At 44.1% G+C, this 15,832-nt stretch overlaps 1 protein-coding gene across 4 annotated transcripts in view; it reads left to right on the top strand.

The window, feature by feature from the left end:
• The window catches only part of RAB11FIP3 (RAB11 family interacting protein 3), a 184,976-nt gene that overhangs the window by 143,342 nt on the left and 25,802 nt on the right, over nucleotides 1–15,832 (top strand). For 3 of the 4 annotated variants that reach the window (XM_005295565.5, XM_024111497.3, XM_042854133.2), the window contains 3 exons: nucleotides 38–225; nucleotides 4,929–5,105; nucleotides 9,662–9,796. In XM_005295565.5, the coding sequence (XP_005295622.2) occupies nucleotides 38–225; nucleotides 4,929–5,105; nucleotides 9,662–9,796 (500 nt within the window). The remainder of the gene's footprint in view (nucleotides 1–37; nucleotides 226–4,928; nucleotides 5,106–9,661; nucleotides 9,797–15,832) is intronic. The other variant, XM_005295566.5, reaches the window with a different exon arrangement.

The raw sequence follows: 15,832 nt of genomic DNA, 5'->3' as shown, positions 1-15,832 counted from the left end.
GAGTAGCTAATAGTTTTTCTGTTGTATTTTATAACAGGCAAATGAGGTGACTGACAGCGCCTACATGGGCTCAGAGAGCACTTACAGCGAGTGTGAAACCTTCACAGATGAGGACACTGGCACGCTGGTACATCCCGAGATGCACGATGAAGTAGAAACGGACAGTGCTATTGATTCCACGGTGCACTCAGAGTTCACCGATCCTATAGAGGATCCAGAGAATGGGTCAGTGCTGCTCACTTCTGACAAGTATGTAAGAGGGAGGGAGGAGGAGGACAGTAACAGGGTCAAATTCATTGATGGCGTAAAGCAAGCACAACTCCACTGATGGCAAACTCTCCCATGATTTGAATTACTGGCAAGAATATAATGAGGTTTTGGGTCTTTCTAGTTCTAACAGCTTGTTAGTGTTTGTGACTTTATGCAAGAATTAAATATTCTGAAAAAATTAGTATACAGCCTATTTTTAATTACCTTATTTAGTGTGGTAATCTTTTGGAACATGGACACAGAAAATGTCACCTCCTGTGCACATCTGAAAGCTCTCTATCAGTTGTCAAGTTGCTTATCTGTTCAGGGCCTGAGATCTCTCACAACACTTTGAGGAGCAAAGCATAAAGTTTAATATACCACTTTAAATTATATTTTTGGTTATTTGGTTTCTAAAAATAGGAGTAGTATTCCCACCCACACCTTACTTTGTAACTCCAGTTTAATGACTTTTGTCTGAAAAATCTGGTTGCAGGGTATGACTAAAAGACATTCTTTCATGTGGTCTCTGGAACAGCACTGACATTCCTTTGGAGGAACTGTTGTGCTTGACTTGAGTCCTCCCCAAAGGATATTGTGAAGGTAGTTTTGGGGGTAGGGAGGGAAATGAGAGGATGATGGAGAGAGGTAGGGAAGAATGGGGAAGCTGTCAAATTCTACTCTTAGTAATGACTTACCAATGGAAACATAATGACCTCTTCAGTCTTTATCAAAATAAAAGTTTGTTTAACCTTTCTAGTTTAAAGCCTGCTAATTAATGTGCTCACTGTAAGATTGAGAAGCAGATCAGCTGAGTCCAGAGGTCTCCATTCAGGTTGGCATTTCTTTGTTTGTTAAGCCTGTCGCTTCACTTCTTCCAAAAGTGAAGAGGGGATGACTTTTCAAAGTGCTTCTTTGCATGGTGGGGAAAGGGAGGGGAGCAGGTGCTCTGAACTGGGGCGGAAAGAATACTTACCATGAGAGGCCCTGGGTGTTATAAAGGAAAGGAGATTAGCTGGCTGCGCTTTCTTTGCCGAAGAGTATTCGGCTCAGTGATGATTAACTCTCAGTGTATAATCAGCTTCCAAGCTGCTAGGCCACCAAACAGTGCTGATTGTACCAAGGAGGGTCAGCAAAACATGCCGGCCTGCATACGTTCCCCCCCGACCCTCTGGAAAAATGGCTACATGTCTTGGACTCACCTGCCTGTAGGTACAAAAGCCTTTGCTTGGGGATTTTTTTAAATTAAATTGGGACCATCACAATTAGATTTAAAGATGGGGGAGGGGGAGGTGTTTACAGTGCTTTATCCATCCCCCACCTTCCTACTTGTTCAGTGAGGCAGTGTCCTGTAAAACCCTCTGTGGTTCAAATAGTTTATAATAGGGCTTTAAATAAATGTTAAACTTTGGGTTAAAATGTGGAAGGAAGCTTAAGAAATTGAAAATTGTGAAAGGGAGAATATTTACCCAAGAAATCTGACTGCAGGCTGTGGGATTTAACGGCATTGAGGCAGGGCCCCTGTAGAACTGCCTCTCGCACCTCCATTGTGCTTCCAGGGATCCATCACACAGTAAAACCCTGTCACTGTAGCTGTTGAGGCTGAGCGTAGTTCTAAAGGTGACCTTTCAGTCACTGATATTAAAGTCTGTGCACCTTAGACTGTATGAACATAAATAAACATTTCAGCTGTTGATCAGAAAGATTTCTGTAGGATTTTTAAGCCCTTAACATCTACAGTAGATATGCATGAAATAGCACAAGAATGTGTTTCATAACACTGCCCTTTCATAGGGCCCATTCTGTCCTTTAAAGGGATCTGCCTCGCTGAGATCAGCCAAGATGTCTGCTCTGACATATTTTCTATATATTTTGTTTTGTAAATAATCTTTCCTCTGCTTTGTTCTGGCCTGTGTTGCTTTCTTGATGGGTAGTGTACCCTCTCTCATTTGTAAAGGAGGTGCCCTGAGCATCAACCCAGCAGCCTCCGTTTATGCATTTAACTTGTGGATGAAAGACATTCCTAAAAACTTTGAGGCTTGAAAGCATAATTTTTGATGGACCTAGTTAGAGATTTAACTGCACTTCCTTAGTGTGTAGGAAGGTGTGCAGATTCCCAGCAAGTTGAAGCTGAATTTATCTGCTGTCAGACTCGCTTCTGCATGGATGGAAGACTTTTATTAGCAGAGTAAGGCGGAAGTCTCTTAAATGCTGTATATTTTTGTCTTAAATGGCTTATCTATAACTTTTTCATTAGATTTAACATTGTTGGTCTGATACATTTTTTTCTTTAGCAAGTGGATAATGAATTAAGCCACGTCCTTATAAATAGCGGAATTTTTAAAGTAACCGGTTCTCTGATTGTCATTGGAATCAAGAAAGGATGATGGTGCCTGGATGCTTTTTTCTTTATGCGGTTAGTCTGCATAGCAGTGTCCGCTTGGAACGAAATTTTGGTTCCATCTTAGACTTTCTCCAGTGGTCGACTCTTACAATCCCCTATATTCTCTAGAGTTGCATAAAAGCTCTGCATTCCAATTCCACAAGATTTTCCATAAATTAGTATGTAATGAGTTAATATTTGTACAATGGGTTGAAGATGAAAATTGTTATGTAAAGCAGGATGTTTTTAATGACTGATGATAGCTTGAGTATCCTGTCTTAATCAAATGAAATAGTGGGATATCAGCGATGAATCTCGTGCATACTTAGATAAGGGATTAATATGCTAATACAGACGTCACTTGTGAATCTGATGTCAAAACCGTGTTAAAAAAAAAAAAGCAGCAGTACCTCCCCGTTTTTATCCACCTGACTGCTTAAAATATTTTGCAGTGAAAACCAGAAGAGGGCTATTTAGGTTAGTGGCTGACTTAAAGGAAACTTTGATGTTTTGAATAGCTGCCTTGTGCAACCAACGAGGATCTGTGCCACTGACTGGTTAAACCCCAGTACTGGGCTCTTAATAGGATTACACAGCACTAAGTGAAATAACAGGCTAACGTGTAGATGTCGGCTGACTGTATAACTTAACTGCATGGTGTTAACTCAGGAATCCTTTAGCTTTGTTTTCTCTGCCCAGCTAGCTGAGCATACTTCTGTGACGAAGTGGGGTTTTATTAATCTTGTGTTGCATGCGAGTCTTACTGTCCTGTCCTAATATTGTGTGTACCTCTGTTTCCCTGTGTACTGCACCAATATTCCAGGGGTGGGAATTGGGTATGTGATTTGTGCCGAGACCCTCTGGGCAGGTGAGGCTGCCCAGCGGTCTGCACGTATGCTATGGCGGTGCCCTTCATCACCTGAGACCCAGGAGGGGGGTGCAACCAGGTGGCACCTTTTGCCCGTGAAGCAGGACAAAGGGGAGGAGGAGGAGCAATGGGGGTGTCAGGGGACAGATCGCTGGAAGCTGGGCAGTCTGCTTGGGGGACTGGAAGAGGGGGAGTCCAGGCCGTCTAGCCCAGGACTCCCCAAGATGGACTTGGCTGAAAGTCACTGATTTCTGTGATAGCAAGCTCTGTTCTACGCTGTATTCTTGTCATCTAATAAACCCTTCTGTTCTACATGCTGGCTGAGAGTCACTGCTGACTGCAGAAGTTGGGGTGCAGGGCTCTCTGGCTTCTCCAGGAGCCGCACACGGGGAGGAAGGGGATGCTGAATGCCCAAGGTCAGACCAGTGGCGTAGCCAGCTTCTAAGAGGAGGGGGAGCAAATATAAAAAAGGCGCCCCCCCCTTAGCTCCTCTTCCGGCCAGGCCCCCCTGGCTCCTCCTCTGGCCGCACCGCCCCTCCCCCACATGGTTCCTCCGGCCCTGCCGGGCCACCCCCGTGGACCCCCCCTCACTCCTCCGGCCGCAGCTGCCGGCCACCATGCTGTGCCCCCCAGCTCCTCCAGCCATGCCTGCTGCTCCTCCATGGCTGCTGGCCATGCTGTACCACTCCCCAACCCCCCCCCCCCCCCCCCCCCGCTCCTCCTGCTGCAGCTGCCGGGGTATGCTGTGGGCCGCCAGGCTGCGCCCTCTCCCCCCTCCCTCACAGGCCCCACTCCTCCGGCCGTGCCCGCCGCCCCCCCATGGCTGCCGGCGATGCTGCCTGCGCCCCCCCCACCCCCCGCTCCTCTGGCCGCTGCTGCCGGGCCGTGCTGCGGGCCGCATGCTGCGTTCCCCCCCCCCCTCCTCCGGCCGCTACTGGGTCAGACCCAGGAAGGTCAAAGCTGTGTATGCTTCTTGTCCTGGTGACAATATGCTCAGAGAGAGGAGGCATGCTACACCAGAGTCCTGACTGGCTTCGTGTGGAGTAGTTCCAGAACACTGGCCCACTGACTCTGTGACAACTTCACCATTGGTTTTACTGACCAAATTATACATCATCTCACCAGTTTTACTATGCCAAGTTTCATGGTACTTCTGAGACAGGTTTGTTGCATTTACTTTGGTGCCCACCTTGATGGACATGACAGACTGTTGGTACAAACTTTCACAGAGCACTTGTGTTGCCCCTTCCAGGGTCCAAGTACTGTACAAATTATGCTGCAGCCTTCCACTTTCCATAAGAATTAGTCCTTTATCCTGAACTGGCGTGTAATAAGCACAATTGGAATTGTGGGTGTAATATGAACCTTTGGAATGGTAACTACCTTGGCAACATTTTAACACCTTTCTTTTACTTTTTGCTCTGATAGATCCCATCCACAGGACCTGCCCTTGAGCTCAGACCTCAACAATCACTCCATCGTTACCGTAATTAGTGGGGAGGAGCACTTCGAGGATTATGGAGAAGGGAATGAAGCAGATTTGTTCTCAGACAGCCTGTGTAACGGAGAAACCAGCTTTAGCAGCTCCTCTTTCCTTTCTCCCAGGTAATATCACACCTAGTACTGGCAGTATTGTAGCTACTTCCTTTGCACAGCATTTTTAACCAGGCTTTGCACATGTGGGATTTCCTTTTGTTTTATACCAAACTGGTTCACAGAGGGAATCCTGTCAAGTTGAATACAATTGGCTAGTCACTTCTGAAGTTAAAAACCTCTTGCCAAGTTGATTTTCAGAGCAACAAAGATGCTCAGAGCTCCAGTAGCAGTTGTTGGGGGAGTGTGTGTGTGTGGGGGGTTTCAGTTTCACACGCGTCAGGGAAAAAGTCATGTTTCTTTTCCCGTGAGAAGTGTGATTAATACCAAAACCTTTTGTTAGAGAAAACTAGTACCCTGCCTTCGCTGATGCCTCTTGATTCAAAAATCTTCCTTTTATGACTTGCATGTGGTAAGTTGGTTAGTTTGCACTAGCTGATGCAGCTTTCTCTGTTGAAGCCAGCATCAATGGCAGATGGGGCAATGTAGTGCAGTGGAACAGCTGGGGGCTTGGAACCAGGAAGTTGCTGGCCATAGGGCTGGTGTGTTTCCTGAACACTTCGTGTTTTGTGAATAAATGATCCAGCTAGAAAGCAGAGTAAAAATCAAGAAGAGTTCCTTGATGCTGACCCACTGCTGCATCTGAATAGAGGTTTCCTGTGGAAATAAATAACTAGAAAAAACCCTTAGTGTGCTTTTAACTGTTGAGAAGTCCATATTTTGTCTTGCAGAAACAATAATTTTGTGGAATGGAAGTATAAAATACCATTGCCAATATGATAACCCTGAAATTGCTGGGGAAAATAACATGATCATTTCTCTTTTGGATAATGGCACCTAGAGTGGCTCCACCAAGGAAACACATTTGTGCTTTTTTTTTTTTTTTTTAAATAACTGTAAAAGCCCTTCATAACTATCTGACTTGCCAGATGTCTGTTTCACAAGATTCACAAAGCCTGATTAAAACTCAGTAGGCAATTCAGGACTCTATTGGTCGGAAAAGGAAAAGCTCTTGTGAAAATCACACATACGTCATTTTTAATTGCAGTAGAGGGGACACCACTTCTTTGCTAAAATCACCGGTGAAACAATATCAGACACCAGATGATCTTTGCTAACCCTAGAATCCAGAAGCTACAATCCCAAGCTAAGTAACTTCCATTTGGGAGACACATTGTAAACTAAGATTCATGATCCTGACGTAGCATTTTTATTACTTTCCATGCAGTGTCCAAATGTGATCTCCTTTCCATATGAGCCCCCATAGTCCTGGTGATCTGCCCAGCTTTGATCCCCTCCCTATAATGTTCTGCATCACAGCATCTTCCTTCTGGCGGAGAAGGATGTGGATTACCCTGATAGCGTTCATCGCTACTCTGTGTACCCATTAGAGGGGCTTCCAAAGAAGAGAGATTAAAGTGAAGGCTATATAAGTTCCAGATCATGGCAGAAGATGCCATCAGAAGTAGTACCCTGTACCCTAATGTGTCTCTAAACTGTAGGCCTGCCCCCCCCTCCTGTTTTTTTGTCCAGATGTGCATTGTCGATAAGTCCCCTATTTTGAATTTTCTCCAAGAATAATGTTCTATTTTCCTAAACAACATCCCTATGTAACCAGGTTTGGTGAAGCTGGCTTTTGTTGAAATGAACTGGAGGATGTAATGGTTTAGACTGAATTTTTTTTTTGCTGAGCTGTTTTATACAAACTACATAAACAATCATGTCTCCAATCACCAGTTTTATGTTACCAGCTTCTCTAAGTGGGAACAGTAACATCACAGCTGTCTGCTATAGTTCATGGAATCCTGCGCCAGAGGGTTCATCAGAAACTTAAGATAATGAAGGGAACATTAGGGTATATTGACACTTCGCCTTTAACAAACGCTTTGTGTTTGTGACTCCTCGTACTGAGTTTCTGCCCACTCCCTGGTACGTTCATGCAGTTACAAAAGAGCTGCACTGAAGCACTCATTGCTGAAAAATGACTGGTAATTGGTAATTGAAATAAAAGGCTCCAGCGCTACTTTTCTTAACTAACAACATTCTTTCTGTTATAAGCACAGACCCTACATGGGCTATGTTAAGTGACTGTACCAAAAGATGGGAGAGGGTAGCAATGTGTTCATGTAAGTTGCAATGTATGACAGTCAGTGTGGTGACCCTGGGCTATCAGCATGCTTCGTGTAGGTTGGGAGGCCAACGGCCCGGGGTTCCTTCACCCACCCAATGGGCAGGTAGTCTAGTATGTAACTTCATTTCTTGAAGAGTAATTTAAACACTATTTTAAAAATACTACCAATAAGGTGGTGATAGGGGGGACCTGCCCCTGGGGTTATTTTTATATATGTTTGTTGGCCAATGAGGTTTCCCATTTTAGCACGTTAATTTTTATTAATACAGATCAATCTGACAAACTTATTAGGTGTAGTGAGCCATCCAAAGGGTGAATTGCTTCTTCCTTCTGTGTCTGTGACGGGCTATGAACTAGTAAAAATACTCCTTTGGAGCTTCAGTTTGAGATCAAATTCCAGAGGCAAATTATTTTTAGATTATCTATTTTATTTTTGTGTTTTTTTTTAAGATGAGAATCCCCTCTCATGCTTTGTGATTTGAAATGGATGTTTCCCTTTTTCCAGTCACCCTTTCGCAGCTGCCCAGCACCCCTAGTTTGTAAAGCACTACCAACTATAGCAGCTGCCGCTGTGAAGTAATGATCTTCACTGCACGGAGTCAACCCTAGAGGGAGGAAAGAAGTTTTCAAAATGTCATTACCCAAATTAAAATGGGTTTCAAGCATTCAGCGATGATTTATTAGAAGGAGTTGTGTGGTCTGTAAGGATATGTGGAGGCTCGGGAATACTGCACAGAATTTGAATTTGGAACTTTACAGCCTGATCCTGAGATGCACTGGGCTTCTGAAGCTCCCCTTGAAGTCAATGTGGAGAGTTACGGAGTTGCTGAGCCACGGTAACTGCTCTCATTGACTGCAATGGCACTCGGCACCTCTCTGGGTCCAGGCCATTTGCTTGACAAGCAGTATCAATCTGTGCCATGGTGGCTGACTAGTCCTTTCAGGTGTCTTTGACTTTTAACCTTGTTTCTGTCTGCTTACGCCTCTACCTCTCTCTGTTTTTATTAAACTTCTATGTCATGCTTTTTCACTATTAACTTTCCTTTGATTAAAGTTTGTGGCTTCCAGAAGTATTTTCCATTTGGAGAGGATGTATGGTATCCTAGAAATATTACATAGTCTTTGCTATTAAAAATCTTTTTGTGAAACCACTGGTAGTTTAGAGACACAAGGTGGGTGAGGTATCGCTTCTCGGCTCTCTGAGCTCTGGTCAAGTGAAAAATTCTCTACGTTATATCTTTTATTGGTGAAAGACACAAGCTTTTGAGCCTACACAGAGCTCTTCTTCAGGTCTGGGAAACTCAATGGCACAGCTAAATACAAGGTTTGAACAGATGATTTAGCATAAGTAGTTAACACACATTTCAAGGGACCATTCAAGATGAAGTGGTCCATTAAGGCTACAACAACACTGAATACAACACTGGTAATTTAGTCAGTCATCAAAAATGATCAGCTGCTTCATTTGCCAAATGTCACTGAATTCATTAGTACCTTGTGTTCTACATAAGTTGCTGAAAGCCAAAGCCTTACAGTTTGTAGCAGCTAGTGAAGCACTTTGAAGTCTTTTCTAACATCCTCACTTCACAAACTTCGGGCTTCATATATTAGGTTCTCTTTTTAACAGCAAAACTAAGCTGATCCTGTGAACACTTGCACATCACTTTAAAGAGAAAGGTAACATTGAAGTGTCTGGAGCTGGCCCCATGACCTTTTATTCTTTCATTAATATTTCTTTCAAAGCTGTGCCTTCTGAAATGAAAATCCTACCTGTTAGGGTGCTGCCCTGTTTTCATCATACAGCAGCTTTCTAATCTGTCTTTAGAACATTCCTAGTGGAAAATGATGTGTCTGACTGAACATATTTGGCTTTAAACTAAATCACATCACAGCAACATGTCAGTTAGGGCTCTGTTTCTGACCAGGCAAACCAGAAAGAGTTTCTTAGTGCTGTTTAAAAGGATAGCTCTCTAAATTCTGATAACCATTCTAGGTAGGTCCGCATGCTGCTGAATGGCCCACATACATCCTAACATCCCACTGAGTTTAAGAAAGCAGTAACACATAATGCAGCCTGACAGGTACATTGGGAGACCAGAAAAAGTCAATTATCCAAATCCATACCTGTGGTAAGTGGGCATAACCCCCATGGGACAGAATGGAAAGAGGTGATTGCTTACAATAGGGATGATTTGACCCAATTTGTCCAACAAAATGGCTTAATTACCAGCTCAGTTGCACTTCTCAGTCATTGATGTTTGGATTTAATATTTTTATAGTAACATTTGCCCCGAAATTTCTTATTGTAATTCTTGCGTGAAAAGCTTGTGACTTTCCCACCCTTCCAAACATCCACTTAACTTGTGGAAGCCACAGATGAAATCAAATTGGTCTGTTCTGTCCTGTCCTGTTAAAATGACACTTGTGATTTCTCTAGCGTCAACCCGCTCATTGCGAAACTGCACAGCATTATCACTGATGAGGCATTTGAGTTTTACTGTAGCCAGTGCCACAAACAAATCAACCGCCTCGAGGATCTTTCTGCTCGCCTGAATGATCTTGAAATGAATAGGTAATTGATTTTGTGCGTGGCATTCTAAGTGTTTGAACAACATTCTCAAGAAGGAGAGACTCTCATTGTCATCCTCACTTGCCAAGTTATGTTGCTTGATTTCTTCATACAAAAAGGACCATTTTAAATTGACAGAGAAGTTGATGTAAGAGAGCTGTCAGGCCTCTCCAGGTCTTAAAAGTTTACCCTGTGACTTTATGGAAGTCTTTATAGAAGCTAAACAGAAGTCTCATTAATCCAAAATATGGAGCGAGAAAAAGATATTGACAATGGGAATCTTTCATTCTACTCTAATCGGTCTCTTTGCATGTACTGTTGGTTGAGTGTTAAGTGAATGCAGCACTTGATTACCATGCTCTGTGTAGTAAGACTTGTTAACGCTAAACTGAAGTCTTAAGTTTGACATGTACACTATTTGCATCACTGGGAGAAATGGCTAGATAGCAACTTTGAATTAAAAACATTAATTTTGAGTAGCCAGCTAAGTTGGCTGTGGGTATTTTGCAAGCAACTGGTTCAGAAATACCAAGATGCTCTAGAACCACCAGTTCAAATCCTGGCCGGGATAACTCAACCCTTCATTCTTCCACAGTAGATAACTTGAATTCTGTGTGGCTCTTTTGGCAGAGATGCTAAAAATGGAAGCCTTTTCTGTTCCAGGTAGCCACTAAAAGTTCCATGTTACATGACAATCAAATAGGAATTTGTTTCAAGGTCTTTGGCCAACATCCTCAGATCAATGTAAGATAGCTGTCTCCCTGCAATCCCATATCGGTCATCAAGCACTCAGAGAACCTTAATAATAAATAATATGGAGATATACCTATCTCCTAGAACTGGAAGGGACCCTGAAAGGTCATCGAGTCCAGCCCCCTGCCTCCACTAGCAGGACCAAGTACTGATTTTTGCCCCAGATCCCTAAGTGGCCTCCTCAAGAATTGAACTCTCAGCCCTGGGTTTAGCAGGCTAATGCTCAAACCACTGAGCTATCCCTCTCCCCAAACCTTCAAGAGGAAAGTTACTCTACCAACCTATAGTATATGTAGATTACACACATGAGGTTTGATTTTTAGGTTCAAGCTGTTGTTTACAAATCAATCTGTTGGATAGGAGGACTAAAGAAACTAATATTATTAGTGAATATTGATTTATCCAAACTGCCCCCTCCCGTCACTTCCTGAAGCCTAACTTGTCATGTCAGAATCCACAGTTGCTGCTATTGATTTTTCCTTTGTAAGGGACAGCGTGGAATTAGAGGGTTCAGGGCTATGTAAAATGGGAAGTGAATCAGAAAATGAATGGGCAATTGACTTGGGGCTAGTATACACTACAAAGTTAAGTCAACTGAATTACATCACCAGGGCTGTGAAAAATGTCATGCCCTGTCTGATGCAGCTAAGCCGACCTAAGCCCCAGTGTAGACACCACTAAGTCGATGGAAGAATTCTTCCATCCACCTAGCTAGTGCCTCTCAGAGAAGTGGATTTACTACAGCGGCGGAAGTAGTAAGTGTCTATACAACAGCTGCACTGCTTTAGCATTTCTAATGTAGACATACCCTAGCTAAGAAGAACTGCTCTGAATTCTTATGACAAACAGCTGCATCAATTGTTACAGCTTTCAAAGGAAGGCATTCAGCCTGATGCTTTATCTCCAGTTATGCAGTCGATGAATACAGATGCTAGATTTTTCTTGATGTGCTGAGAGCCTCATTTCTACCCACATTATGAGTTTCTCAAGTAAGTGTGATGGAGAAATTCCAAGGCCAGCCCAAATTCTTGTTAATTAAGGAGGGACTTTCAAAGTATCCCAAGAGAATTGGGCCCCTAATCCAGTAAATTTCAGTCAGAATTGTGGGCCTAACTCCCTCAGGCTTCTCTGAAAATCTCAGCCTCACCGGTTTAAATACATTTTGTTTTTAAACTGATTTAAGTTAAAGAGCTGTAACTTTCTCATGTAGCCACACCCTCTGACTGACCAAGAGTGCTCTGTGAGGCAGAACAGACTTACCCCAAACACCATTTTGTGATTCTGTGCTGTCAGCCCTATAGGAAACCTGAGAAATTACAGATAATGGTTTAAAAATTGTTCTCTGGAGCTCCAAAAAGCCATTGGGCATGACGAAGCAAGAGAAGGAGGTAAAAAGGGTAACAGCTATTTTAAAATTTGGCAGACAAACATAAGTAGTGCAAGCAGGGGAATTGAAGATTTACTTTGAGTGGAAGAGCCCAGATTAGCAAGAGGAAGTAGACCTCCAACTTACTTAATAACTCATGAGTAGCTCAGAGATATAAAAGAGGTTGCAACAACCAAGTCAAGAAGCTCTGCAAAATAATAGCTTTCTCCAAACTGAGGACAGTTCATCATGGAAGATTAATCATGTTCTGCCCAGGAAGGAGACAGAATACATGCATTGTACTGCATGAGGTCTAAGCTGGTCACCCAACTGGAGAAGCAGTTGGACCCAAGTGCCAGCCAACCCTTGAAGGAAGATCAGGAAGTCCGAAGTTGTCTCTATTGTTGTTATCTTGTGAAGATGTAAGAGTCAGAGAGCAGAGTAATGGTGAAAGAATCAGAAAGGGGCTGATGAAAAATGACAACAAGAATACAAAGAAGTAGGATCCTCAAGAATACCTCCTGCTTTGGAAAGGAATTCTAGCTGACTACAAAGAGTGGATTTCCACGAAGCAAAGAAGTACAAAGAGTAGGCAGAGGACATAGTAGATCAAAAGAGACTAGTGAAAAGTGGGAAAAAAATGAGGAGTCCATGTGGCACCTTTAAAGACTAACAAATTTATTTGGGCATAAGCTTTCATGGGCTAAAACCTACTTCATCAGATGTATGAAGTGCAAAATACAGGAGCAGGTATAAATGGTAAGTGACATTGGTGGGTGATTTGGTATAAGTGGTGTCACCCGTGTATTCTGTGAATGGGGTTGGGGGGAGGGGGCACAGGGCTGCCTTCATGGAGCACAAATTAGAGATTGCCTAGCCTGTTCATGAGTTTTGTTTATATCAGAAGTAATGAGGCAGCCAACAGCTCATTGGACAGAAACCCATGTAGTGCCCTGGGCTGAGATCTGGTAGACATGACTGCACAGGAACAAGAGAGTAATGAAATATCATAGACAAAATGTTAAACTAAATAATTTGCCTTGTATCTTGCCCTGGAGGCAGCCAAACTCTGGCTGTGTTGGCCCATCAAGGGGAAAGAACTCCAAAGAAGAGAGCATTCTGCTGAGAGAACTGAATCCACACAATAAACAGCAAGAACATCCCAGCTTGTATTGCATGCTGTGACAGAATAGGGGCTACAAGATCCTCTTTCAGGCAATGGCCTTGGACCACTGATGGCTTTGAAGATGATTACCAACACCTTGCACCCAGAAGAAAACAAGGAGCCAAAATATCTAAAACAGCCAAAATGTCTAGAAGCAGGAGCAGCATTGCAAAATCATAGATATTTTTTCAGCAGTGCTTTCCCTGATCACAAGAAATCCTTCAAAGGAGCAGTCTCAGTGCTGTGAAATAAACAGCAAAAACACCCCCAAACCCTGTCTAAAATGTACCCAGGATTCCATTGTCAGATGTTTGCATCTGCCGTAGGGTTACCATACGTCTGTTTTTTCCCGGACGTGTCTGGCTTTTCGGCAATCAAACCCCCGTCCGGGGGGAATTGCCAAAAAGCCGAACATGTCCGGGAAAATGCCGGCCGGGCACTTCCCCTCCCGCGGCTGCTCTGCTCCTCCCCTGACTCTTCGGCTCTGTTTAAGAGCCGAGCTGCCTGAGCGCTATGGGCTTCAGGCAGCCTCCTTGCCTCCGGACCCCAGCCGCCGGCGGGCACTTCCCCTCCCGGGCTCCGGCAGCGCAGGGTCCGGAGGCATGGGGGCTGCCCGAAGCCGGTAGCGCTCGAGCAGCCCGGCTCTTAAACAGAGCCGAAGAGTCAGGGGAGGAGCAGAGCAGCCGCGGGAGGGGAAGTGCCCGGCCGGCATTTTCCCGGCCGGGGGTGCAGGGTCCGGAGGCATAGGGGCTGCCCGAAGCCCAAGCGCTACCGGCTTCACGGTTTGCCGGGCAGCCTCCAGACCCTGCGCCCCCGGCTGGGCGCTTCCCCTCCCGGGCTCCAGCTGCGCTGGGGAAGCACTGGCCGGGGGCGCAGGGTCTGGGGGCTGCCCAGCAAACCGTGAAGCCGGGTAGCGCTCGGGCAGCCCTTTTCACGTGGCTGGGAGTGGGAGGGAGGAGGGGGCGGAGTTAGGGTGGGGTTGGCGCGGGGAGGGGCGGGGCTGGGGTGGGAAATGGGCGGGGCCAGGGCCCCGGGGAGGGTCCTCTTTTTTTTATTTGTGAAATATGGTAACCCTAGTCTGCCGCCAAGCTGCAACTGCTTCTACCCAACCATTGCAATAGGTAGATAAACTTGAAATACCTTTTGTGGATAGATGCACCTCCCATGCCAGGTGGCTTCTCAGGCCTGGGATCCAAAGATGCCCAGATACACTTTTGATCAGCCATTTGTGAAGAAAAACAGATTAATCTCCCTCAGATACAAGTGACGACATGCATTGATTTTTTTTTTCCTTCACAAGTTCTGGAGAAGCAGTATCTAGCCCCTTTCCATCAGAGAGGGGAAGCAGGTTTCCAGAATCCTTGAAATCTCGCCAAAAGTGATTCCTTCACTCAATAGAAATGTCAAAAGTTCACTGTCAAAACCACGATTAGGAAACCAGTTAGCTTGAAAAGCATGATCAGCCAGTGCTTCCCAGAAACTATTTGTGAGTTGATTCGGTTCAAGCTATTTTTAGTTCCTCCTTCTAAGGGGTAAAATAAGCATTTCACCTCTTGGAGTCAGTGATCTACATTTTATGTCCATTGCCTTTCCTCTCTGCTCAGCCAATTGTTCATTTTAAGTTTCTGGATCTTGGAGTGTAACTCCCACCAATATCTTATTTTGAGAATTTTTTTCAGAACTCCCCACATTTTGGGGGAAAAAAACATTTACTTCATCCCTAATTTAGTGATACTATAGCAACAATAAAATAAATAAAACTGGCCCAGTTACTTACTCCTTGCATGTGAACATATAGATGCAGATCTATTAATTTCTATTTTTCTTTCTCTTTTACATTTTTAAATTAGGAGAAAGTGGGGGTATGAACGTTCCATCTTTTTGATGATACTGGGCTTGACTAATTAAATAGATCTTTTATCTTTCCTAAAAATGTCAGGAGATGTTGGAAAGTGAGAACGGGGAATAGGTTTGTAAGAAAAGTTAAATTTTTGAATGAGTGACTCAGACCCTCCCTCTCTGTAAAGGAGTTTCGTCTGTAGCCCCCGATCCTTCCTCTTTTCTCCCTCTGCCTCCCTCCCTTGCCTGAAAGGAGAGGGAGGTATTTAGCAGGTCTTTGTGATTTGAGGGAAGAGAGCTGGTCTAATTGCTTTGAGCATCCAGGCTGTTTCATAAAAGCTGTAGGGTGGTGCTGGCTTGCTCAGTGCTTGGGACAGCAAGTCACTCTGGCCAGTTGAGTAGAATAAAGGGCAAAAATTTTAAACCTCTACCAGTTTCTGGAAAATACCTAATTATAAATGCTCCATATCATCTGCAACATCTCATTAACTATAGTAGTTCCCTGTACATGGGGATACCATGTTGCAAGCATCAGAACTTTAGAAATTGACAACCTCGCTTCTCATACAGTAGCATTGCTCTGGGTGGGAGCAAGGTTCTGTTTAGATTTTAATCAGTCTCCTTTCCTATGAGGCCATCTCTGTTTGTGCAGTGGTAGACGCTGGAGTGTCCCAGTTCATCCTCTTGCAGGTTTCCATGTGATCATGGTTTTGAAGAATCCAGTTGCAGAGGGAAATTAAAGCCATTATTTCCCAAACTTGGGACAAGGGGAGTGAATAAAGGAGAAAGAGAGAAGATTCTGGAGGAAGCTGATTTTTTTTAAGCAACCACTTGATTACAATAGCATACAAAATATATGTAAAGAAATTTGAGGCACATTATGCAGTAACTAGTCCTAATTTTGATTGCATGTTAG

This window comes from Chrysemys picta, chromosome 10, assembly GCF_011386835.1.
Source record: "Chrysemys picta bellii isolate R12L10 chromosome 10, ASM1138683v2, whole genome shotgun sequence".
Taxonomy (NCBI): domain Eukaryota; kingdom Metazoa; phylum Chordata; order Testudines; family Emydidae; genus Chrysemys; species Chrysemys picta.
The sequence above is the reverse complement of the archived record's forward strand: the minus strand, read 5'-3'. Positions and strand labels throughout refer to the sequence as shown.